The following is a 26249-nucleotide window of genomic DNA, read 5'->3' as shown; positions in this document are numbered from 1 at the left end:
ATTCAACATAATTTTACATATTTTTACATATATTATGACCAAAATTTACTTTCGCATATGTCAATGTAAATGTATTATATTGAATGCCTTTTATAATTAGAATTTAATCACTTTATTTTACTATCCTCCCAATTCGTTAAGAAAATGTTGCAAAGGTAAAAACATAAAATCGTAACATTAACTGTAACATATATTTTTAAATTAAAGAAAAATTATGTTTAAAATGATGAAATAATTTTTTTTAGACAAGCTTCTTGATTTTATCAAAAGTTAATTTCGCTACATTAAAATGTCTGTTGAAAAGTTATTTTTTTGTAAGTTTTCTGTAATTGTTTGGCCAGGTTTAAGAGTTTCGTAATTCATAATCTCTTTGCAATCGTACTATATACACAAAATAATTTTTAAACGAGCTTTGAGATATATTTTGTTATTTTATCTTTGGAAAACCACTGTACGACGATGTTTGTCGCACAAGTCATTTTTTATCTTTAGTTATTAAAATAGTATTATACATTAACTTGAAAATCAGAAGCTCTTGAGATGTGTGGATACGATATTTTTGTGTAGCAGCAATACACATTGTTTCCAAGCCTTCCTAATATTTTTAATGTGTATATGCACTATTGAATATAATTTAAATAAGATTTGCTTTCATTTCTGCAGCCAAAACATGATCATCTATCTTTGTAAGTCTTTAGGCTATATTTAGGCTATTTTTGATATTGTGATTATCCCTTAGAATTACTTTTAATTGTTTTTTTTTATATTTAAAGATATCTAATGAATTATTACTTTATAAATGTTTTAATGGCTATAGTTGCCGATTTTTTTCTTTAAAAAAATCATTGAACATGCAATTTAATATATATATGGTTTACTTGCTCAAAATTCTGGCATTATAAATTTAGTTTTAAATATTAAAATGTGGATTCCAAATTTGCACCAACTCTGATATAACAGAAGGGGTTAATCTATGAAATAAAATTTATTAAAAATTATATTTATATGGCGATGATATTTTTTTATTAATATATTTCAATTTCTGCATAAAGTTTGAACAATTATATATATATCACTACATTTGTGAGTTTTTAAAGAAAATAATAATTGCTTCTATTATTACAATGAATAAAAAAATAATTTAAATACAAGACATTATTGGATTTTATAATCATTTAAATATTGTACGTCAAATGTGAACAATTAACAGTTTATATCGCTGTAAACTACCCTCAAACGTCACATCCAAACTCCTGAAATTGTCCACCCTAGTTAAATTGTATTCCCCAAAGATGCAATGGAATATGATGGGGTTGCTACTACTCCAATGCACGAGGGTGAAATAATTTCCAAAATATAATTGTAGAACTTGTTATTATTAATTTTATAAAGTTTACCTGAATTAACGTGTATAACGTTTTGGTTGAAATGATTTTTTAAACATACGGTAAAATAATATTGAAGCTTCATTGTAAATAATAATGAAGTTGAAAGCGGTCGTTTAGGGCGCGAAACGCTGATTAAAATCTGTTGGAACAAATAAAAACGTCAAAATGAACATCTAAAACAATTATTTTGATAAAGTGTTGTCGGAACGAATTACAGAAGTGTCAATCATAATATATACCAATGTAACGTTCTATCTATTCACAAGTATTTTGTTATTGCTGAGGGAACGTTGAAGGGATCGTACGACGAAGGTCTAATAATATTTACACTCGATTATTGGATGTTTGGAGCACTTTGGCCTTTGCTATATATAATATTCTTAATATAATACGTTAAACACGCATTGTGTTTGAACTTAATTATTGAGATTAATAAAAATATTCTTAGAATGATTTATCGTAAATAAAACAGTTTATTACTTTAATCAGTCTATTGAGCTGTTTTTTGTGCGTTAATAAAAAATATGATATATTGTAAATTAAGGGTGCGTGTCGTCACACAGACACGAAAAAGACACCCTAAGAGTTAAGGGACGTAATAGGACACTCACGTGATAAAATTATAATTTAACGTTGAAAATAAACCGTTGTATTTCATCATGATTTATAATTTGGGAGTGGCAAAGTACTGAACTGATGCGTACATATGTATGTGTTTTATAAAAATCAAGGGTTGCTCAATAAGTACTACAATTAAATTATTTTTAAAAAATACTAGAGAAAATATTATATATAAAAAAATTGTATATTTATTATTCTTGGAAAATATACTTAATTAATTAAATAAAAATTTATGAACGATAAATTTATTTATAAACTTATCTATTAGTTTGATTTTTTAGAAAATTATGAAATTTAAAGAATCAATAAATAATAAATCTCAATTTAAAATTAAATTAATGCAGTTTTTACATTTTATTTATGATCTTTATTTCACCAAGTTCACATTGTGTACAGGATCTATTTGTTAAATTATTTTTAAAAATTATATGAGGCATGGTAACATAACGTTAAAAAAACAGTGTTCTTATGAAACCTTCTATAAAACTATTGTTTAAAAATATGAAAAAGCTAATATAATAAAAAGCTAAATAAAATAATTTAAAGTATATATGTATAATATATAAAAATAATAAATATTTTTTATCCATACTACTTATCAGACGTTCCTCTCATTACACATTATACACACATACGCATGACTGTTTTGGGGAAACGGTAGCAATTAGACGATCCTCTCGCCAGGGCCGCAGGGACAGCTTCAGAGGGGTGGGCGCCGGGTGCGGATTTTCGACGAAGGAAGCCGAGTGTGAAAATTAAATATCTCATTTCCTGCCTGGGAAAATTCGGAAGGGTGTTCGAGAAGGGGTCTCCTCGCAAATGACCCACGGCGGGAAAGTTCAATCGGGGCGCCCAAGTTTCGTGAGCGCGGCTCTGTACTCGTAAAATTTTCTCCTCCGCTTATGCGTAAAATTTGAAGGGACGCGTATTTTTTTTCCACACGCGACGATTTTGTTTACGAGATTGTTTTTTTTTTTGAGCAACAACAATTTTCTTGTTGGATATTTACTATAAATAATAACTGGCACACTGAACGACAAAGTTTGTAAGATATGTAATAAATAAGGTTAAAAAATCCTTTGTGATATTTTAGACTAAATATTCTATTCTAGTTTGAGAATATATAATAAAATACGAGTATTTATATAAATAAAAATTATATATAATATCCATCTTTCCACAATATTACAATAAGATATAAATATTATTTCAGTTTGCATATTTATTTGTTGCAAATAGACACATATACATACAATAGAAATTTTCTAAAATTATTATATTGATCTAGATCAGTGGATATCAAATATATTAAGTCTTTAAGTGAACAAACAGAAACATACAGTTTTATTTTTTTATGAATCAATATTTCTATCTTATATTTTACAACATAGTAAAGGTCAATTTTAAAGACGATACAGCTGCTTCTTGAAATTTTCTGGTTGCCTGTATACGTGCGTTGCAGTGTGACTAAGCATTTTAGTTTCTCGATGTTTTTATTTCTCGTAAAATCAGAATTATCATTTCAACTTCTAGTTTTTAAAAAAAAAAATTTTGTGAAATTTAAATTTATTTAAAAAATATATATGTATTTTTATATATTATATAATAAATATGATTTTAATAGTAATTTTTATGTATAATAAATATTTTAACTGTGTTTATCTTTACAATAATTATTTAATATTTGTTATAAATAATTTAAAAAATGTAAACCCTTATTATTTATTAAATCCATAGAGTAAAGAATGTATATATATATATATATATATATATATATATATATATATATATATATATATATATATATATATATATATATATATATATATATATATATATATATATATATATATATATATATATATATATATATATATATATATATATATATATATATATATATATATATATATATATATATATATATATATATATATATATATATATATATATATATATATATATATATATATATATATATATATATATATATATATATATATATATATATATATATATATATATATATATATATATGATATCTTATATGATATTCTTAACTATATGATTAAATCATATTAGTAAATACATTATATGAATACAATAAATTATTCCAAAATTAGCCAAACCTTTTTTTGTTAGAACATATTCAGACGAAATTTTTTTTTTATTTATTTTAAGAACAGCAGCAAATAAGCATTTTAAATTTTTTATTTTCTTGCTGGTCGAATATTTTTTGTTAATTTCTAAAATTCCTATTTATTCGTAAAATGTTGTTTTTATTACATTACTGTATTTAAGACTTAAAAAATATATTTTTTTAATTGTTGAACCAATGATAAATCTTATAATCCTAAACTTCTGCGAGTCATTGAATTGCCTACGTTTTTTTTTTACCCATCTTACACATTTCTGACTTAAAAAAAATATTATAAAAAAAATGACAATAATACATAATCTCTATGCTTATTTATTTCTTCTTAAATACCCAATATAAATTTTAAGCTTAGCTATGAATCAATATTTTTTAACTGTTTCTCCATTTAGGCTGTCAATAGAAAACCCTCTTCTCTACTGAATAACCCTTTATTGATTTTAATTGGCAATAAAATCTTTAGCAATAATAAAATACTTCTTTTCTTTTCATCCCACAGATCACTGAAACGTGTATCTTACGTCTAAACTTAAGTTAAATTGTTTTTTTTTTCAAATTTAAGTACATTATTTTGCGAAAAGTAATTTTGTACGAAAGAATATTTACAATTTTTTTAATGCTGTTGATTGTTTCTTCGACTGTTGTGTATTAATGTAGGTTTTAAATTATCGAATCAAAGATAAGGCAGAAGATATTTGCCATTTAAATACTTTTAATAAAGATAATATTTTTAAAATAAAAACATACATATTTTTAAACATCTGGCATTGACTTATCTTTTCTTATACTGTGTTATAAAAAAATCAACGGTTGTAAAACATTTAAAAATATTCGTACAAATTAAATTTTAGCGTGATTCTTAACATATGTTTGTAAATAAATAAAATTCTAAAATTCTTTATTAAGATCATTAACAATAACATCAAAAAATATACATAGCAATAAAAATAAAATTAATAAGAAGGATGAACCTGATGCGCTGCAATTTTTTGATATTCGGTAAGCTTAGGTAAGAAATATTCTTAAATTACCGTGATTAGCTATTTTCAACCTGTTTTTTAATTAGATTTGTAACCGTACTGAGCTTACGTTTCACTAAATACGATGAAGGAAATGGAATTAAAAACGTTTGAACTATAGTGCAGGATTTAATGAAGGTATCTAATTTTGCAACAATTTGCTGATTGGCATTTTTGTATTTAAATTTTAATTCATTATCTGTAGCTAATTCATCTTTATCACTTCTTACTGTAAAATCACTTTGCGACTGTACTTGATAAATATTCTAGAACTAAATTTTAAAATCGTTCAATTTATAAATAGTAAATATGTTCTTAATAAAATATTATAGTTAAACAATTTATTGCATATAAAATAATAATATTTATTATCACATAAAGTCATATGATTCCTGTAATGAAACAGTTCTAAAATATAATTATCGCTATATATTTTGGTTTTCGAAACTAGTTAATGTGGTAAACGTTTACACTTTGAGCTTATTACTACATCGGTTTGCCTAAAACGTTACATATGCCCTCTGGAAATACTTCACATTCGCCAACCAATCGCATTTAGATATAATACGTCCATAAATTACGACAACTGCCAAAATATTTATACGCGACAGGGGTCGAAGTTGAAAAGTCGTATATTCCGCGTTTTACGCGAATTTTTATGTTTCACTTTTATACTTCATCATAAATATTTATGTCTTTGGGTGTCTGCCTAATATCGCCACGTTATTTTGTAAAGGCTGAAGCACAAAAAACACATACATATAAAAATACAAGGGAAAACCAGACGCTCAAAAAACCAATCGCGAACGAGTTACGAATAGCAATAAAAATTATACGGCTACTTGAAAACTCTTTTTATTTACCAAATCAAATAATAATATCAATCACAAGTATACGAGTATACAGTAGTCAAAGCAGTATAAATAAAAAAAGCATAAGCAATCATTATACATATACTGTAATTAAAAAATAATCTATCAATTGCAACAATTAACACAAACTGAGATCATAATCTCTTCATGCGATTCTCAAGAAAATGGACCTTATATAATATACTTTGGTTTTAAGTCACATGAATCATATGTTTATAACAATACTAGTATTGAGATGGTGCTATCTTGCTGACGTCTCTCTTTTGTGATTTTATATTACTGATTTATCTACCAAACCACATTGTATGTACATATATTCTAAAGGTTTTGTTTTATTTATATTGCAGGCTGGAAGTGGTACACGAGTCGAATTCTTCGGCGGCCGAATTGAGGATATCACCTGTCAGGGCAGAAGACGAGGGTGTGTTCAGATGCGAACTGACGTACGTCTTGGTCGGAGAAGATTGCGTCACGGTCCAGCTGCTGCACTTCAGGACGCTCAGTGAGTCTTCTTATCTATATCTTAAAGTTTCCATTTCACGTGTCTCGAGTTCTTAGCGACCTTTGCTCGTGTGACCCCGTGAAAGAGGTTCTGAGACAAATATACGCGAGTACCCTAAATCCTAGAATCTTAACCCCTAGTTGAGACTACTTTCCAAGCGACTAGCTACGTGCCATTTGATATATAATATTTATTTAAAAGTTGCGTATTAAAGGGTTATGATAATAATATTATTATATTGACGTTGCACTGTAGTATTTGGCAAACTTAGGCAGGATTACTTACTTTTTTTAATATGTGTTAGGCAGGACCTTATAATTTTATTTATTTAGATAATTTTGTAATGAGAGAAACAAGTAAAATTTAGAAAAAACTATTTAAAAAAAAAGGGAAAATTTGTTAATAAATGTGTTAATCAAACTATTAACCCTTTTTATAAATTTAGGTATATTTAGTGATGAGACCTTGATTTTTTTTTATAATATAATACATAAATATTTAAATAATGTAAGGGCTTAATTTTTTTAGAGGAAAAGGTATATTTAATGTTAACTAAAAATATAAAAACGCAGTGAAGTAAAAAAAATATAAATGAAATTCTTAAAAAAAATATGAAATATACATTTTAAAAAACCCAAAAAGCGTATCAATAAAAAAAATATTTTTTCTAATTTTGTAATAAATAAATCATTAATAATTTATTTATATTATGTTTTCCAACAAATATCAACGATTTTTCAGAACATATAGCTTCTAGATTGTTTCTTTGTTTTATTTTCGTTTTTTCTTTATTTGACCTTTATCTATATAGACATAATAATGTTTATAAAAATACTATGTTATTTACTTTATTTAAAAATCAAACAGTCCTAATTTATAGCTGTTTACTTTTTATATGCTTGGCGTGTCTGCGGACTATAATATATTTAAGACTAACTAACTGTTAATTTCAAAATATTTTTACTATTTTTTGTGGTAGCAAAAAAGGTTTATATTTGCATACCAAAATACCGTTATTTTTAATAAGCTATTACTGGTATTTTAGTAGTAGAAATATGGTATGAATACAAATATTTGTTATATCAAAACTTAAACCCATTAAAAACTTATTAGTACAAGACACATAAAAAAAATTCTACCTTTTTTAGATCTATAAATTAAAAGTATAGCTAATTTTTATTGTACAGAAAAATATTATTCTCATTTTGACAAAAAACTTAATTTACATCTAGTTAAATTTTTTTTAAATATATTAACGACATTTAAGAACATAAAGTTTAGAGATTGCTTTCTTATTTCATATGAGCTTTTCCCTTAAGATTTTATTGATCTTATTCCAACAAAATACATAACAATATTTATAAAAACACCGTGGAATTTATTCTTTTGAAAAAGCAAAAGCACATTTTTTGAAATCCTAATGTGCAGCTGTTTACTTATTATATGCTTGGCGTGCCTGCTAATTAATGCTAGTTTAAGACTCACTAAGAGTTAAATTGCTTATAATATTTTTATGGTAGCAAAAAATGTTTAAAAACGAATACCAAAATACCGTTATTTTCATTAGAGCAATACCGGTATTTTTTTATTAGAAAAAAAGTAGAAAATACAAATATTTATCCTATCAAAATTGACAGCCATTAGAAGTTTTTAGTACACAACACAAAAAATATGCTAACTTTTTGAGATCTATGAATAAAAATTATAGCTTTTTTTTAACAGGAAAATATTTTTATTATTTAAAAAAAAAAACTAAATTTATATCATACCTAGTTACATTTTTTTAAATTATATCAACGACATTTAAAAACATAAAGCTCAGAGATTGCTTTTTTATTTTATATGCGCTTTTCCCTTCAGATTTCATTGATCTTAACTTAACAAAATACATAACATTGTTTATAAATACACCCTGGAATTTATTCTTTTGAAAAGCAAAAGCACATTTTTTTCAAATCCTAATGTGCAGCTGTTTACTTATTCCAATGCTTGTCGTGCCGTTAAAATAATGTATATTTAAAACTCACCAAGATTTAAATTGCTTGTAATATTTTTGTAGTAGCAAAAAAATGTTTTAATATGAATACCAAAATACCGGTATTTTTATTTGGCCAATACCGGTATTCTATTAGTAGAAAATACAAATTTGTTTCATATCATAATTAAATGCCCTTTAAAACTTATACTTAAATATACAATACACTCAAAAAATTGTTCCTTTTTTTGATCTATAATTTATTAGTGTAAGTTTTTTTTAATAAAAAGAAAAAAAGTCTCAACAAAACTGAATTTACACAACACTTAATATTTTTATTGCCATTTAATAACATAAAGCTTACAAATTTGTTTTATATCTTATTAATAATAAAATGTTTATTACATTACTCTGTTATAAACTCTTTTAAAACAGCAATTGGATTATTTTTCAAAATCCTAATGTACAGCTGTTTACTTTTAATATGCTTGGCGTGCCAGAAAACTATATTTAAGACTCATTAGAAGTTTAATTTGATAAAATATTGACATAATAAAAATACCGAAATACCGTTATATTTATTATGTCAATACCGGTATTTCAGTGGTAGTGAAATTTTTAAAATACAGATATTTCTTATATTGTAGTTAAAAGTTTTGCAAAACACATTAGTACACCATATATATAAATTAAAACTGTTTCTAAAGCCATGGGTTATAAATAAACTTTAAATTTATTAAATATAATGTCATGAGTCATGACACAATAACCTAGGTTACTCAAAACATTAGAATATTTTACTTATTAGCAGCTCTATCTGCTACTTTTATTCAAGAAAATAAAAAACCTAATTGTGCATAGACAATTACTTTTTAATATTTTCGCAAATGTTTTGAATATATTTTTGATAAAAATAAATAGTTATTAATTTCAACTCATGAAGAAAAGTATAAGCTGGTTGTTGCCATTATCACAGTAGTATCCTTTGCTTGTTTTAGTAATTATCCATTAACCACCGTGACGCATTAATATAACCTGTTAGGGTATATTGCTCTAATTTTATAAATAAAGAAATATTCACATAAAAACTATGCTTTGTGAATTTTTTTGCTTATCTACTAATGATAGTATTTTATATTTATTTATTTATTATCTAATTTATGATTTTTAATTATATTTTATGCAGTCAAATGTAAATTTATTTTAATTGACATAATTCTAATTTTACATTTAATTTTGACTAAACGAATGTGTAAAAATTACATTAATAACTTTTTTTTATAGTCTTGTGTCTAATTTACAGCTCAAAATCTTTAACTTGATTAGCATAATATATGATCTTATATTATTTCATTCATAATTAAAAGGCGTTAGTTAGCTTTTCAATAGATTACTTTATACAAATGTTTTTTTTTTAATTAATTCAGAAATATGGTATTAATCATTATTAAATGTGCCACAATGTTTAATTCGCGTATAATTTGCGCAATTTTTCTGGTCTTATTAGCGTCATCTAACTAGATTAGTGTTAACGTTAAGAGAGAAGCGGCTGTTTTCCTAGTCGATGCTTCAGCGTAGCTCTGTTTATACGAATATACTTTCGTGTGTTCCAAATCAGGCGGAATCGATGAATGTATGCGTTTTTTATGGGCTTTTTTGAATGGTAGAATAAAATTATTATTTTCTGTAACCGTTACAGTTTGAACAGGTGGATATTTGGCTGTATTTTATCTCGTATTTTACCGGTTGCCGGCATTTTTTTATAGTATATTTAAATATGCATATCCCTCGGAAATTTAGCATAAGAAATAAACTTGTCGGCAAGTCGTAAAGATTTATTTTGGTTTATTGCGCTTTTAACACGTATTTGTTAATAGATTATTTATTAGTATTACGACAGATTTTTCTATACAATAAAATATATTAAAAGTTACGCATAAATCTATCACTAAAGTAACTTCTTAAAGGCACCTAATTATGAACCAAATTTTGTATACAGTATAATGTAAGCCTACCATACAAGCCATTGATCGTCTTTCACTCGACTTTATAATCCCCACACTATAAAGGTTAACGAAACACACGGTAAATACGGCATGTTTCAATGCGCCAAATCCGCATTAAGGTCCCGAATTAATCATTAATCAATCATTCATCCCTGTGCCTAGGCATTAAGATATTAAGGTGAGAGATTAGAAGGCCAGACCCCGGCGAGATTAACCTTTAGCTTGAGTTCAATCGTATGTTCCTTTGGCACGCGACCTTATCTTTCACAGGAGCCAATGCACCGTGCTCCGCGGTTAAATTGATTTTCATTCCGAGGGATATGTGTAGTACCAACATTTGTGTAGTGGTTGTTTGATCGCCCTTTGTGCTAGGTATTCGTCTCAAGTACAAAACGCCTCGTGTTTGTAGTTAATCTGACCGCAACCGCCCTCTCTCTCTCTCTATGGCTAACTACGTGCGATTAAGGAAAACTTTTAGCATTGCGCTTTGAGTTAGTTTGCCGTTAAATGATTAAAACAACAATAACACTATTTAGGTAATATGATAATTTGGTTTGTCAATTATTCATATTAACAACTAGCGGTTAATATATTATGAATATGCTTAATAAATATCATTTTTAATTTCATAATAATATTTATTAATCTTTATTAGTAACAAAAAAAATTAAAGAGGTTATAATACCGATACGGATTAAAATTTCACGAATGTGTTATGATGTCCCTTAATTATTTTTTTAACACAGTGTGTCACAACTTGTATATAGATCATTACAGCGATATTAAATTTGACTTTAAATATATAGATCAACGAATTTTTTTAGGCATGCAAATTAAAATAATTTGTTATAGTTCAGCTTAATTTATATTTTTATTTACAAACATATCTCATTGTATAGATTGTTATAAGTAAAGATAATTGCTTTTAACTTCAAAAATAAAGTGTTTCTTTTTAAAAAAAATAAAAACAATACTGTGGCCATCAGAATCCAATCTATCGCGCTTCTTCCGTAATTACTTAGCTGTCACTAGCACGTGCCAAAATATTGTCGTCAATATATTACCAGATATCGGTCTTTGACGCTTTTCGAAGCCTGACAAACGACTATGGTGTCGGGGAGCGACTCGCGGGACCCGAAGGTGTCACAATTACGCTCGGCTGGGTCCCACTGTCCCAGAATTCCCCAAATTCGGACAACTGGCTCGAATCCCTGAGCTCTGTCCCGGGAGCTGTCACAGCGCTTTTGTGCTTTGCAAAGCGAAAGCTCACTCACACTACCCGGTGAGATTCGACTTTCCAAATGCGCCAACATTTCATCTAATAAACTCGCAATTGCACAAATGCACACGTGTGGTGTATGCATGCTATTGTATAAATGTATTATAAAGTTTCATTTCAACCATTATAATTGTGTTAATGTTAGAATCGAATAATGTTGATATTCTTCGTATATGGCAATAATCATTATTAAGAGATTTCGAGAAGTAATTCGTGAGAAATTCTTGATGAGAACTCCATCTTTTTAGTTTTAAAAATACATGTCACTGTAAATAAATAGTTTATTGTTTGGTTTATTCATTAAAAAAAATTATTCATAATTTATTATATTAACTTATGCTAATAAATTATAAAAACGCCAATTTGTCATTTAATAAAGCGTTTAAAAAAGCATTTAAAAAATAAAGTTTTTTTTGCCTTAAAATGGGACACCACCATGAGAAACTTTTTTTTAGCTTAAGTCACAAGGCTTCTTTAAATGCTCAGAAAGGATCAAAAAACTCTCGTCTGTTTAGTGGCCAACGGCATTTTTTTGTAGTTTTTTGACGCGGACCGTTTGTGTTAAAATTTGTTTTTATTGCTTTTCGAAAGCTTAAAAAATATTGGACATGAGAAAAAATATTCGAAGAATTTATTAAATTAGTGGCAGTAAATTTAGGTATTCGGTCTAAAAATTCAAATCTAACACCTTAAAAATTTCAAAAAAATAACAAAAGCACCAGCTGATTGTTTTTATGTAATGAATTATCAATAATTTGACAACTAATTTGAAACAGCCAGTTTCATGTGATTTATCTTAGGAGAAAATCTAGAAATATTTTTAAAATGTCATTTTAATCAAATTATACTGGAATACATTTTTAGCAGTAGATATATATATTGACCAATAAAAATATAAATTATCTTGCAGGTGCTAGTATAAGTATATGTTTTCAACTTTTCTATATGTAGTAATATTTATATATATATTCATTTTTAACATTATTTATTTACATCCGATGTATATATCTTAAAGTGAATGTGTATTTTTTAGTAAAATTATATTTCCACTATATAAGTCCAAATACATTTTTACCAGTAGATATATATTTCTACTAGCGAAAATATAATTTAACCGATAGGCGCTAATATGCTGCTATAAAATGTTTATAAAACTCAATTTGACAGTTGTGAAACGTCAATTTGCTGTTGAAACCCAAACCTAATCTAGTAAAAGTTCTAAAAGTAATTATAGTTTTAGAACTTTCATTACAAAGTACAAACTAAGCCAACTTATCTCCCATAGGAAAATAAGCAGAAGAATAATTACAGACATATATCGCATTTTACATATTGCTCCATAATTCGTCTGCACTTCGATATTATACTATGTTTTAAAAATATGATAGCTCTTCTTAATGATATTACTATGGACTTCTAATAAAGGGGGGCTGATCAAAATATTTTTAAACCGAATTTTGGTCAATAGGAGAGCGCAAAAACAATCATTACTTCTCAGAAGTCAAAAGTTCACGTCAAAAGCAATAAAATTGTGTCGGCGCCGTCGCAGTGGGAACGCTCGGTAACGAGCGTTCCCACTGTGACAGTGACGACACGATTTTATTGCTTTTGACGTGGATTTTTGACTTCTGAGAAGTGATGATTGTTTTTTGCGCTCTCCTATTGGACAAAATTTGGTTTAGATGTGCTTTATCCGATTCTCACTTATAATATTATTCTGAAAAGTCTTAATATAAACGCTTGATAATTCTGCGTTTTCACGGCGATGGCACGATTTGGTCTGGAAATATAAACATTATTTTTTCTTTATAAATTATTTTAAACCAATAAAACCAATATTTTGCTTTTATCCGTGTATTCTAAAATCTTAAAAAACTGATTTGTCCTTTATATTTCCAATTTATTTAACACTGCATATTTTTTTGTATTATCAATAATATTTATGAGAAAAGTTACAAATTACTAGATTTTGACATAAACTTATTTTTAATTCTCTACATGTGAATTGCACGTCTAATATTAGATCAAGACTCATACAATGATATATTACTAGGCGGTCGACGAAAGAATAATCTTCTCGTCGACCGACCTCAATCAGCTAACCCGGTCTCTACAAAATAGACCAAAACTCTGTTCTCTTAGACAGTTAATATTCGAACTGCGCCATTTTTAAGCTGTGTTAAATCTTCACTTAGGAACCGATGCTATTTTTGATGCAGCCATCGACTTTACAAAGCATTGAATTACCATTACGACCCTTTGAACTAAGCTGCAGCTTTAACATCCACCGGAACGAAGCCATTGTGGAAAAAAATCAGCTGTTGCTATAAAAAATATATAAATTCCCATCATGCGTATTTTTTGTTGGTCCCCATTTTAAAGTAAAGTTAATGATTTATTATTTGCTGCTATATTATGATTTGGAAACAAGTTACTCAATGAAATGGGAAAATTTGTAGTTTTTTGTGTTGCATAATAACTAGAATCTGTACATTATAAAACTTGCAAGATAGGAGCTTATAGTGCTTAAATTTTTTTTATCTATTTGTTTATTAAATTTATGTACTTTATTTTATTAAAAAGTATTGAGGAATAAAGAAAAATTATAAAATAGTTTTTCCTAGTCGATCTGATCCTTCTGACTCTATCTGGCGAAATTCAAAGCAGAGACAATAGGGTCTTTTTAAAAGTCAATTTATTTGGTGTGTAGGGCAAAGACACACGAACGGATATCTGTTCGGGGCAAAACAAAGGGCCGATACGGCCCATCCGGAATAAATCAAAACCCCTACGTGAGAGATAGATAAAACGCCGCCATCCGACCGGTGATGGGCCTTATTTGTCCCGTGACATCCTAGGGACGTTTTCATTCCGGGGGGGTACACGATACACATTACCTACATACCTATGTATCAAATATGTGCTTTGTTTTTGATGGAGCGAGTGCTCGTGTCGGCGAATCGTCGCGTTATGAAGCTGTCAATGTAAGGGTTAATAACAAGGGTGGCGCAAGTGGTATACATACATACACTTATATTGATTTATTTTGTGAATATATTCGCATTATTTTATAAATATAAACCTTACACCCTGCATGTAAAAATAAAAAAAAATGTTTATGAAACCAGCAATTTAGTCAGGTATAATTTTTTATACTGTGAAAGTTGAATCGCTCTGTGAATAATTATAAACTACGTTTCGATGAAAATTTTAGTTTGTAATTATTAAACCGTAAATAATATGTTTAAACTTTTTTAATTGAATCTTCATAAATGTGAATTCATACACAATTATTACTTGTGAAAATATTTTTATATATTTTCAAGTGATTATTTGTAAGTTTACAAAAGTAATAAATAATAAAGTCTATTATATTATAATTCAATTCCAATACTAATTCAATATAAAAATTACACAAATAAAAACAATTCTTATCCATATTACAAAGCAAATTATGTCTCTATCTCTAACTTAATTGTCAAGTGGTTTTCAAAGTGTATGTTAATACGCTCTATATTTAAAATAAATTAAATACAAATTAGGCATATTTACAAATAGTAAAAATAAGATTTTCGTTTACAGAATAATATTTACATATTTATGAATAATAATAAATGAGAGGAGAATGGGCTTTTGATTAACAAGTTTATCAAATTGTAGTGATAATGACATACTTTATCTATCTTATTGTATATTGTTTCCGTATGCAATTAAATAACCATCATTAGCTACTTCTGCTGCCTTATCTACTTGTATTACGAATTACGTAGTAAACAGTAACGGATTTATTTTTTATATATATTATGAATTTTTTTTACAGCTCTACTGTATCATAGCAATTGTTTTGCATATAATTCGCGAAACATTATTTCAATCAAATCAATAGCTGCTGATTAAAAACAATTCACTAATAATTGTGTTTTTTTTATATTTTGTGATTCTGTAGGTAGCTTTGTACAATGCAAACAATTGGTTTGTTTTTGATTATTAAACTTATCTGATTTTTTTTTTAATCTATTGATTGACTATTGTATTATATTAATAATGCATAGTTGCAATGTGCCGCTTTAATTTACATGGTTTTATACCATTCTAGCCAAATGTTTTTTTTAAGCAATTTTTTATAAAACTTGTGAATCCCAAGCTTTAAGTGTATAATTTTTTTTTTTATTCCTACAATTTTATATAGGCATCAAAATCATTATTAGTGAATTTAAACTTGTAACTACTCAAAAAGTTATCTATTCTTTTAAAAATAATACGAATAAGTTTATATTAAAGGATTAAAGTTTCAATTTTTCGCATCATGGAAGTGGCTGCTCTAAAATTTTTTTTTTTTTTTTTATAAAAGTTTATTTCTTAAATAGACATAGGTAAAATAGCATACAGATATATTAAATGCACAATACTGGTTCATAACCATTTACATTGTTTACAAATTGTTAAGTTATACAATAGCATAAAAAGAATAATAAATTATACGAGAGTATACTAAATTAAAGGAAAAATACATAAAACCTTTTACAAATTTAAAAAATCCAAAAAAAAAAAAAAAAAAATTTTGGAAAAGGATGAAGCAGATGAGAAAAACAAATTATACAAAATACATAATATACAAAATAAAACACATACAAAGGTAAATAAACCTAGCCCTGTAGACCTGAAACTGATGACACTGCGATGAGCTTAACTGCATCAAAGCAATATGTGCTTAGGCATTTTATGTTTGTATTTAAATTTAAGTTTTGCTTTGTCGTAATCACCGATTCTTGAAATTAGTGGGTTTGCGTGGTCTCGCGAGATTTTTTTATAGTATTTTTCGGTTTGATAATAACAGTATTCTTTAATGGTAGGAATTAAATGTTTGGTGTGGAGTTTTTTAAGGTTAGTATAAAACGGTGTATTATAAATTATTTTTATGGCTTTATTTTGAATTACTTGAAGTTTATTAAAATTACTATTACTCGCGTTACTCCACACTGAACAAGCGTAAGTTAAAACAGGTCTGATTAATTGTCTATAGACTAGAATTTTATTTTTTATTGTAAGCGCACTTTTTCTATTAAATATTGATTTTAGAGCCGCAATGGCGCCGAGCCCTTTCGACCGGAGTTCAGTTATATGTTTATTGAATTTTAGTCTGGAGTCCAGGTGTATACCCAGGTATTTAACGCTCGCTCTCCATTCAATGTTATGCCCTTGTTCACTTTTAATGGGTGCAGGCAAGGGTTGTCTACGTTTAGTGAATATTATAGCTTCTGTTTTGTCTTGATTAATTTTAATTCTCCATTTCATAAAATATTTTTTTAAGTTTTCAAGGGATTTTTGAAGTTTGACTGCAATAGCTTTAAGACCATAAGAACTAGTAAGGATTGCGGTGTCGTCAGCGTACATTGAGAGTTTAGTATTTTTTAACATTGGAATATCATTAGTATATAGAATGAAGAGAAACGGGCCAAGTATACTTCCTTGAGGAACACCAGCTGGTATTTTACGCGGCGTCGAAAATGTATTATTTAGCGAAACAACATAGCTTCGATTCTTCAGGTAAGACTGTAACATGTGAATAATGTAATAGGGAGTTCCATATTTTAAAAGTTTATACATTAATCCATCATGCCATACTGTATCAAAAGCCTTTTCCATATCTAATAATAAAAGACCAGAACTTTTTATCATATTAAAATCGGCAGATATGTGCTCTGTTAATCTATTAAGTTGATGCGTAGTCGAGTGATTTTCGCGGAAACCAAATTGCTCATTAATGAGTTTGCTATTAAGAGATTCCTTTAATCGAGATAATATAATTTTTTCAAATAATTTGCTAAATAAGGGCAGTAAACTTATCGGGCGGTAGTTAATTGGTATGTTATCTGCTTTGCCAGGTTTTTTTATCGGATGAATTTTTGCCGTTGTCCAGATTATTGGGAAATATCCAAAAGATAAGCATAAATTAAAAATGTTATTTAAGTACTTAAAGCAAACAAAAGGAAGGTTTTTAATCAATATATTCTCTAATTTATCTATACCTGGAGCCTTTCTATTTGATAATTGTTTAACAATACTAATGCTGCTCTAAATAAACATTATTCTATATATTTATTTTAGAGAAACGTCTTTACCAAAAAAATTAAAACATAATAAAAACATGAAATTTTTATTTTAAATAATATGGTAGCCATAAATCTTATAATTGAGCTTTACGTGTTTATATTAAAAATCACGATTATCTTTATATAAATAACGGTCGGTAATTTAGCAGTAGATAACATTTTATGTCAAATGTAAAAACCAATATAAAAAATTACAATAAACAGGATTAGAATTGTATTTAAGTGCAGGGGACCAAAAAGAGATTTAAATGTACAATATAGTATAATCAACTTACTAATCACGTGTTTAAAACTAATAAAAAAATCTAGTTGCAGTTCTTTCCATCGATGAAAAATCAAGCAGTTCTTTTCACCTGATTATAAAGCTCTTGTAATGTTCTCTAATTTTCATTTAAATATTTTTATTCAAATAGTTTCAAGTAAAAATATTGAGTAATTTATATAAAGAGCATTATACTAAACCAATGACCAACATGTTTAACGACTTTACTTAAAAAATAATAGTTAGTTAAAAAAAATCAATATCTGACACGAATAATGAAAATTTATACACCTACTTCTAACACTGACAATGCAAAATAGCATAACTCTAATTACCATAGATATAAATACCTAAGTTTACAGAAAAATAAGTGCAAAACAAAGAATAAGGAATATTAGCGTAAAAAAAGCTCTTGGATATAATTTTATCACTAGACAAATTTCAATAGAATATTTATTCAATACTATTTGATTGCCCTTATTTTTAAGCCAAAGTTTGTGCCTATATAATAAAAAATAAAAATGTAATATGATAGCAGTATAAAATAAAAAATGTCTAATATTAGGGTATTTTAAAAAAAAAATTGCACAATACATTTTCAAGAATATTATTATCTGAACTACCTATTGATTAAATGATGAAATTAACGAGTTCTATATTTGCAGGTTTATATTATTAACTAGGCATTATAATTTCTTGATGATTTTCATTTTTCGAGAAATGAGAATTCTCGATTTCAGTTCTCAAATTTTGCGAGAATTCTTGAAAAGTTTGATGAATGGCAAAATATATGTAGTACAGTAAATTATTGCAGATACAGTATTATTACTTTTTTAAAAATAACCCATTAAAAACCACATACCATCAAAAATAGAATCAAATATCCTCGTTCCTTTTTTGTTAAAAAAATTTTGGTTCCTCTCGTTTTGTGTTGATTTTGGTTTAATCGACAACAAGGCTTCAAATAGGCACTGTAAATTATTCGTTCTCTTTGTCGTCGATTTAAATATTTGGTATTTTTTCTCCATTAATTTGTATGATGTTGTTTTTTTTTGCACTGCTCTCTGTAAAGCTTAAAGAAATTTCTTTTTCTTATTGTTGCGGCAATGATAAATTTTAAATTTCTTTAATGCATTCTAATAAGTCTAATGAGTTGCTAGGATCCTTTAGTCGAGCCATTAAATTATCTGAGAATAATTTCTTTCTCCACTTTACGTATTTTTGCTTTTGAAGAATAACTAAAGAAGTCATTATTTTTTTGCCTGGTGAAAGATTCTGGATTTTGCAAATATTTAATTAACTACAGCAATGTCTGGCTTCTTTGATAATATAATTTCTCTTAAATTGCCCCTTGAAATTTTGAGCTTAGCTCAAAATTTATATTTTCTTATTGTTTTATAAAAAAATTAAGGCCCCTTCGGCTGTTATTAATAATCGTGAGACAATTGTCAATAACAACTGTTGATACTTTACAAAAACTATATAAAAACCTGTTTGTATTATCGAAAAAGAGAAATGCGTTCTAAGATCACCAAAGCAAAGATAATATCGCCGGCCGGTTAAAGTCATAAAAAACGCAAATAAATTTTTGGTCATTCAAATACTAATTTTCCGCAAAAATATGCATATTTTCAAACACCTTTGGAAAGGTTTTTTATCTGAGTGTCTTTTTTATTACTTAGGCAAACATAAGGCATTAAAAATTTGCAAGGAATTTTTTTCATTCCCAGACCCATATTAGAACCTTTTAAGGAGTATGGGTATTAGGCATGAACCCGCTTTTATTTATGCAGCGTTATAAAAAGGGCAGTAGTTGTAAATCTTTCAAAAGTATTTGTATTAATTTAATTTTTGACATTTTTGATAAAAAATTATCGAGAAGAAGCATTAATATTAACACAGTCGATAAATATACAAAGATATGGCTTTAAACTAGCCTGCGCTGCTATAGTACAAAAGTTTTTCTCCAATGACTTTTCGATAACATGATTGTTTTATTTTTTCTTAAATTTTCATTTAATAGAGTTCTTGATTATGCTTTTTAAAATACGTTTCTTACTCATTATAAATCTATGGTATAATTTATAAGCGATGACATGAGAAGCGTATCAAGAATTTACCGTCTGAATTAGAAAGCAGCGTGGGAGGAAGACAATGTTGCTTCCTTCGATGCTACGTGGAATGAGAAGTAGCAGGTATAAGAGAACAAACAGGTGTTTACGACATTATTTGAAAAGTTGAAAATGAAGATAGGCATACCAATAAGGCTGAAAAAGCGACTGGTTGTAGCTTAGGGAATTACGACTGTATTGGTGCCGTACACAAAAGGAATAGACAGACATAAATGAATAAGACAGACTAAATTGAATGCGCAAATGAAAACTTGCTAAATTGTTTCACGCTGTAAATGTTTTATGATTGTGTATATCATATTTTTAAATAGTATTCAGGTCATAAAAATGATATTTTCATCTATATACTAACAATGTTTTATTTGTGTTTAGAAGCATTTATATTTTCACAGTAACACTCTTACTTTTTTTTATTATTTCTCTGCGATAGTAGAGAGCAAATGTTTATATGAGGAGTAAACAAACATTTTCTTCGTCCTTACTGGTAAATATTGACTCGGCTTATTTTCGCAACACGACAAACAAGCGTTATTTTTTTAACTTTGACCTCAAATTAACGTTTAAGCTTATCTTTTGTGTACACAATAATTATCTACTGCTTCTTCTTAATTCTAAAAATCTTTTGATACGCTTGCATCTTGAAAACATCCCGCGGCACTGAGCTTTCGAGCGAAATTCGAGCTTTCGCGGTGGAAAAAAATCAACATCGCGAACATTTTATCCGGAAGGCTTTATAGGATCCGCCCACGGCGCTGGTCCCGATACGATTTTTCTTTGATTTTTGTTCCTCGGCCATAAATCTGACGAGGGCTTTTGGCAAAGATCACGGTGTCCCAGAAACGCCTCCAGACGGTTCCTTCCCTTTCCATACCCCGAGAATAAGGCGAATGCGAATGTAAAAATGGGAAGTTTAGTGCAAATTTTACGCCGGAGCCATTTTTTTTTTTAATTATCGTTTATTACATAATTAAATAATACATTTTTATAAACATATATATTTACATTTCATTGGTTGCTGGTTAATTACCATTATCACAATTTACGATTGATTAGCTAAATTAAGAGGAATTACAAAAATAATAATAATAAAAGAACATAAAATACGTTAAGTTTAGGTCAAAGTACATAAACACCTTTAACAAAAAAAAAAAAAAAAAAAAAAAAATTTAAATTATAAATATATATTTTTAATATAAAACTCGTAGACCTGGAGCTGTTAAATTAATAGATAAAATTTATGCGTCAGAGCAAGATGTGCTTTGGCATTTTGTGTTTATATTTAAATTTGAGTTTGTTTTTGTCGTAATCACCGATTCTTGAGATTAACGGGTTAGTATGATTTCGCGGTATTTTTTTATAATAATCATTAGTATGGTGGTGAACATGTTCTTTAATAGTTGGAATTAAATATTTATTATGAAGTTTTTTGAGGTTAGTATAAAAAGGTGTATTATAAATTATTTTTATAGCTTTATTTTGAACAACTTGTAGCTTAGAAAAGTTAGTATTACACGTATTACTCCACACTGGGCAGGCGTAAGTCATTGCCGGTCTGATTAATTGCTTGTATAATAGAATTTTATTTTTAGTATTTAGCGCACTTTTTCGATTAAAAATTGGTTTTAACGCCGCAATGGCTGCGAGCCCTTTAGATTTAAGTTCGGTTATATGTTTATTAAATTTAAGCTTGGAGTCCAGGTGAATTCCGAGGTACTTAACGCTCGCCTTCCATTCTATACATTTTCCCTGCTCGCTTATAATAGTCGGGGGCAAAGGTTGTCTTCGAGTTGTAAAAATTATAACCTCCGTTTTGTCCTGATTTATTTTTATTTTCCACTTTTTGAAATAATTACTTAAGAGAGTTAAGGATTTTTGCAATTTTATTGAAATAGGCTTAAGACCGTAAGAGCTACTCATTATCGCCGTATCATCGGCATACATTGAAAGACAAGTATTTTTTAAAATAGGTATATCATTTGTGTACAAAATGAAAAGGAACGGTCCAAGTAAACTCCCCTGAGGAACACCAGCTGGGATATTACGCGGTATCGATTGTTCATTATTTACTGAAACAACATAACTTCGACGATCAAGGTAGGAGCGTAACAAGTGTAGCAGATAGTTAGGGGTTTTATATTTGTGGAGTTTGTAAATCAACCCATCATGCCACACAGTATCAAACGCTTTTTCCACATCTAACAATAAGAGTCCCGTTGATTTTTTCATGTTAAAATTAGCAGAGATGTGCTCTGTTAACCTATTGAGCTGATGAGTCGTAGAGTGGTTTTCGCGGAAGCCAAACTGTTCATTGATAATTTTATTCCCCAAAGATCCCTTTAAACGTGATAAAATTATTTTTTCAAATAGTTTACTGAATGACGGTAATAAGCTTATTGGACGATAATTAATTGCGATAGTGTTATCCTTTCCTGGCTTTCTAATTGGGTGGATCTTTGCGGTTTTCCAAATAGCGGGAAAGTACCCGAAAGATAAGCAGGCATTAAAAATATTTGTTAGATAATTGATGCTAATTCTTGGAAGTTGTTTTATCGTAACGTTATCTAATTTATCTATACCGGGACTTTTTCTATTCTTTAAATTTTTTATGATGTTATTAACTTCTGATAAACCAACTTTGTTCACTAAACTAATATCTACGCTAGATGAATTAATATTTCGTATCGCACGGGCGACTTTGTTGTCTATTTTTGAATCTAAGTAATTTACAGTAAGCGAATAAGATGTGGAGAAAGCGCTGGCTAAATTTTCTGCCTTATCCTTGTTCGTGCATGCGATGGTGTTTCCATTTTTTAATGGGGGTATTTCCGAATGTTTATATTTAAGTGATTTAGTTATTTTCCATAAGGAATTATCTGCCGGGTTTAGATTTTTTAGTTTACGCGTCCACGATTCGTTTTTTATTTGCTGAATTTTATCGCGAATATAACTAGTTACGCGGTTTATTACAGATTTAAGTCGCGGAGATTTATTATTTTGCCACTGTTTTCTTAGTTTATTTTTGATTTTTATTATTTCGATAAGTTGTGGAGTAAGTTGATTTTTATTATTATGATTTTTACGCGTCGGTATTGATGATATTTTGGCTTCTTCGATAACGGATGTTAAATAACTGATATCATCGTCAATTTGTTTAATGTTATGCGGAGTATAATTCTGTCGCTCATCTTGCAAACGAGACTCGACTATATCTTTAAACTTTTTCCAGTCAGCTTTTAAATAGTCAAAAAGCGTTTCAGAGACTACCTCCGCTGAACCCTCCAGCGAGAATAACACTGGAAGATGGTCAGAAGACAATGCCTGAACGCAATACATTTCTGACGTATTTAAGTTACCCTTAACCAAAGCAATATCCAGAATTGACGGCGTCATGTGATTGGAAGGGTAATGCGACGGTGAATTTGGAAAGTTAACAATCGTGTCAGAGTCGCTCAAGTAGTTAAAAAGTGACGCTCCAGATCGATTTGCCCCAGAACAGCCCCAATGCATATGACGGGCATTGAAGTCCCCAGTCAGAATGACCGAGTCTCCTAGAGAAAATATCGAATCTAGATCACTTCGGAGCAGTTCGTCACTAGGCGAATTATACCCCGCAGCAATTATTATTATTTTATTTTTATGAATAATTTGAATCGCGACGGTTTCTAGATTATTAGTGTTAGTGTTTATACGTGCGTGTTTTATCGATTTTTTAACAAATATCGCGACCCCTCCGCCTGGCCTTGAGGGTCGGTCCCTCCGAATGCAGGCAAAGTTAGGTAAATATACGTTAACATGTGGTTTTAGATAAGTTTCGGTGACTACGACAATATCAAGTTTGTACTCACTGATTAACAGCTCCAGCTCTCCGGTTTTATTACGGATCCCACGGGAATTCCACGTCATGAGTTGAATGTCTTCTTTAGAAGAGGTCATCGAGATACTCGACCATCATCAAAGCAATTTCAATTTTGCTAGCGCACTTTCCGGCCTTAGTTCGGATTTCCTGGAGGATAGTCAGCATCCTGCGAAGCTCATCAGTAGACATGACTTCGGATGAGGGCTTCTCAGACTGTCGCGCTTGGGGGCGTTGTTGCGTCTTAATTGGGGTGGCTTCCGGGACGATAGTCGGTTTTTTCACTGCTGGTTTCGTTGGCCGAAGGGCAGGAAACTGACTCTGTTCCAGAGCGAACGTTGGCTTGGGTGCGGTCAGTACGGCGGTATGTGGCTTTTTTTTTTTTTTTTTTTTTTTTTTTTTTAAATGTTTATTTCAAAAATAATTTAGTTTTATACAAGTTATAAATTACATGTTTCTGGCTTTTAGCCATTATCATGTTTACAAGCGAAATTACAATAGTTTAAATAAAAATAGAGGCAACAATATGCAATATTTAATAAGTAAAATTTAAGGAGAAAATACTAAAACCTTTATACAATAAGAAAAAGAAAATAAAATATAAGATACATAATTAAAAATAACACTTACGAACTGGGGCTATTGAAGTCGTGGTTACAGATTTGCTATCAAAGCATTATGTGCTTAGGCATTTTATGTTTATACTTGAAATTTAGTGTGACTTTGTCATAGTTACCAATTTTTGCAATTAATTTATTATTATGTTCACGCGAGATATTTTTGTAATAATTTATCGTATTAGTAATAATGTGATTTTTAATTGTAGGTATAGAATATCGAGTGTGGAGTTTCTTTAAATTAGTATAATATGGGGTGTTATAAATTATTTTTACAGCTTTATTTTGAATTACTTGTAACTTATTAAAATTATTTTTACACGTATTACTCCACACTGGGCAAGCGTATGTTAATATCGGTCGTATTAATTGTTTATATAATAAAATTTTGTTTTTAATCGTCAACGCGCTTTTTCTGTTAAAAATGGGTCTCAGAGCTGAAATGGCGGCAAGCCCTTTAGACCGTACTTCTTTTATATGCTTTGTATATTTTAATTTAGAATCTAAGTGAAGACCCAGATACCTAACACTCGTTTTCCATTCAATGTTTTTGCCCTGCTCGGTTTTTAAAGGCGGAGGCAACGGTTGCCGGCGCATCGTAAAAATGATTGCCTCAGTTTTATCATCGTTTATTTTTATTTTCCACTTTTTTAAATGTTTATTTAAGTTATGCAAAGATTTTTGTAGTTTTGTTGCTATTGGTTTAAGACCATATGAACTAGTTAAAACGGCCGTATCGTCCGCGTAAATAGAGAGACTGGTGTTTTTTAAAATTGGAATATCGTTTGTATATATTATATAAAGATACGGCCCAAGTATGCTCCCCTGAGGAACCCCGGCTGGTATTTTACGCGGTGTCGAATTATCGTTATTTAAGGAGACGACATAGCTTCGATCTTGGAGGTATGATCGGATAATTTGTATCAGATAGTGTGGGGTTTTGTACTTATCTAGTTTGTATACTAGCCCTTCATGCCACACAGTATCAAATGCCTTCTCTACGTCTAACATTAAAAATCCTGTGCTTTTTTTCCTGTTAAAATTCGCAGAAATGTGCTCCGTGAGTCTATTAAGTTGATGCGTTGTTGAGTGTCCTTCGCGGAAGCCAAATTGTTCGTCAATGATTTTACTATTTAGACACTCTTTTAAACGTGATAAGATAATCTTTTCAAATAATTTACTTAGGGACGGTAGTAAGCTAATCGGTCGGTAATTTAACGGGATGCTATCAGCTTTACCGGGTTTTTTTATCGGAATTATTTTTGCAACTTTCCAAATACCTGGAAAATACCCAATAGATAAGCAAAAGTTAAATATGTTAGTTAGGAAATGAAAGCATTTAAATGGAAAGTTTTTTATTAAGATGTTATCTAATCGGTCAATTCCCGGAGCTTTATTATTTTTAAGTGATTTTGCAATGTTATAAATTTCGAACGGGGTAATTTCGTTAATAGT

At 28.7% G+C, this 26249-nt stretch overlaps 1 protein-coding gene across 17 annotated transcripts in view; it reads left to right on the top strand.

The window, feature by feature from the left end:
• The window catches only part of LOC148235462 (hemicentin-1-like), a 556592-nt gene that overhangs the window by 382690 nt on the left and 147653 nt on the right, over positions 1-26249 (top strand). For all 17 annotated transcript variants that reach the window (XM_088185616.1, XM_088185607.1, XM_088185613.1 and 14 more), the window contains one exon: positions 6403-6557. In XM_088185616.1, the coding sequence (XP_088041742.1) occupies positions 6403-6557 (155 nt within the window). The remainder of the gene's footprint in view (positions 1-6402; positions 6558-26249) is intronic.

This window comes from Plectrocnemia conspersa, unplaced genomic scaffold (genome assembly GCF_051122295.1).
Source record: "Plectrocnemia conspersa isolate PC_06_02 unplaced genomic scaffold, ASM5112229v1 ptg000005l, whole genome shotgun sequence".
Lineage (NCBI taxonomy): Eukaryota > Metazoa > Arthropoda > Insecta > Trichoptera > Polycentropodidae > Plectrocnemia > Plectrocnemia conspersa.
Note: the sequence above shows the minus strand (reverse complement) of the source record. Positions and strands in the feature narration are given on the sequence as shown.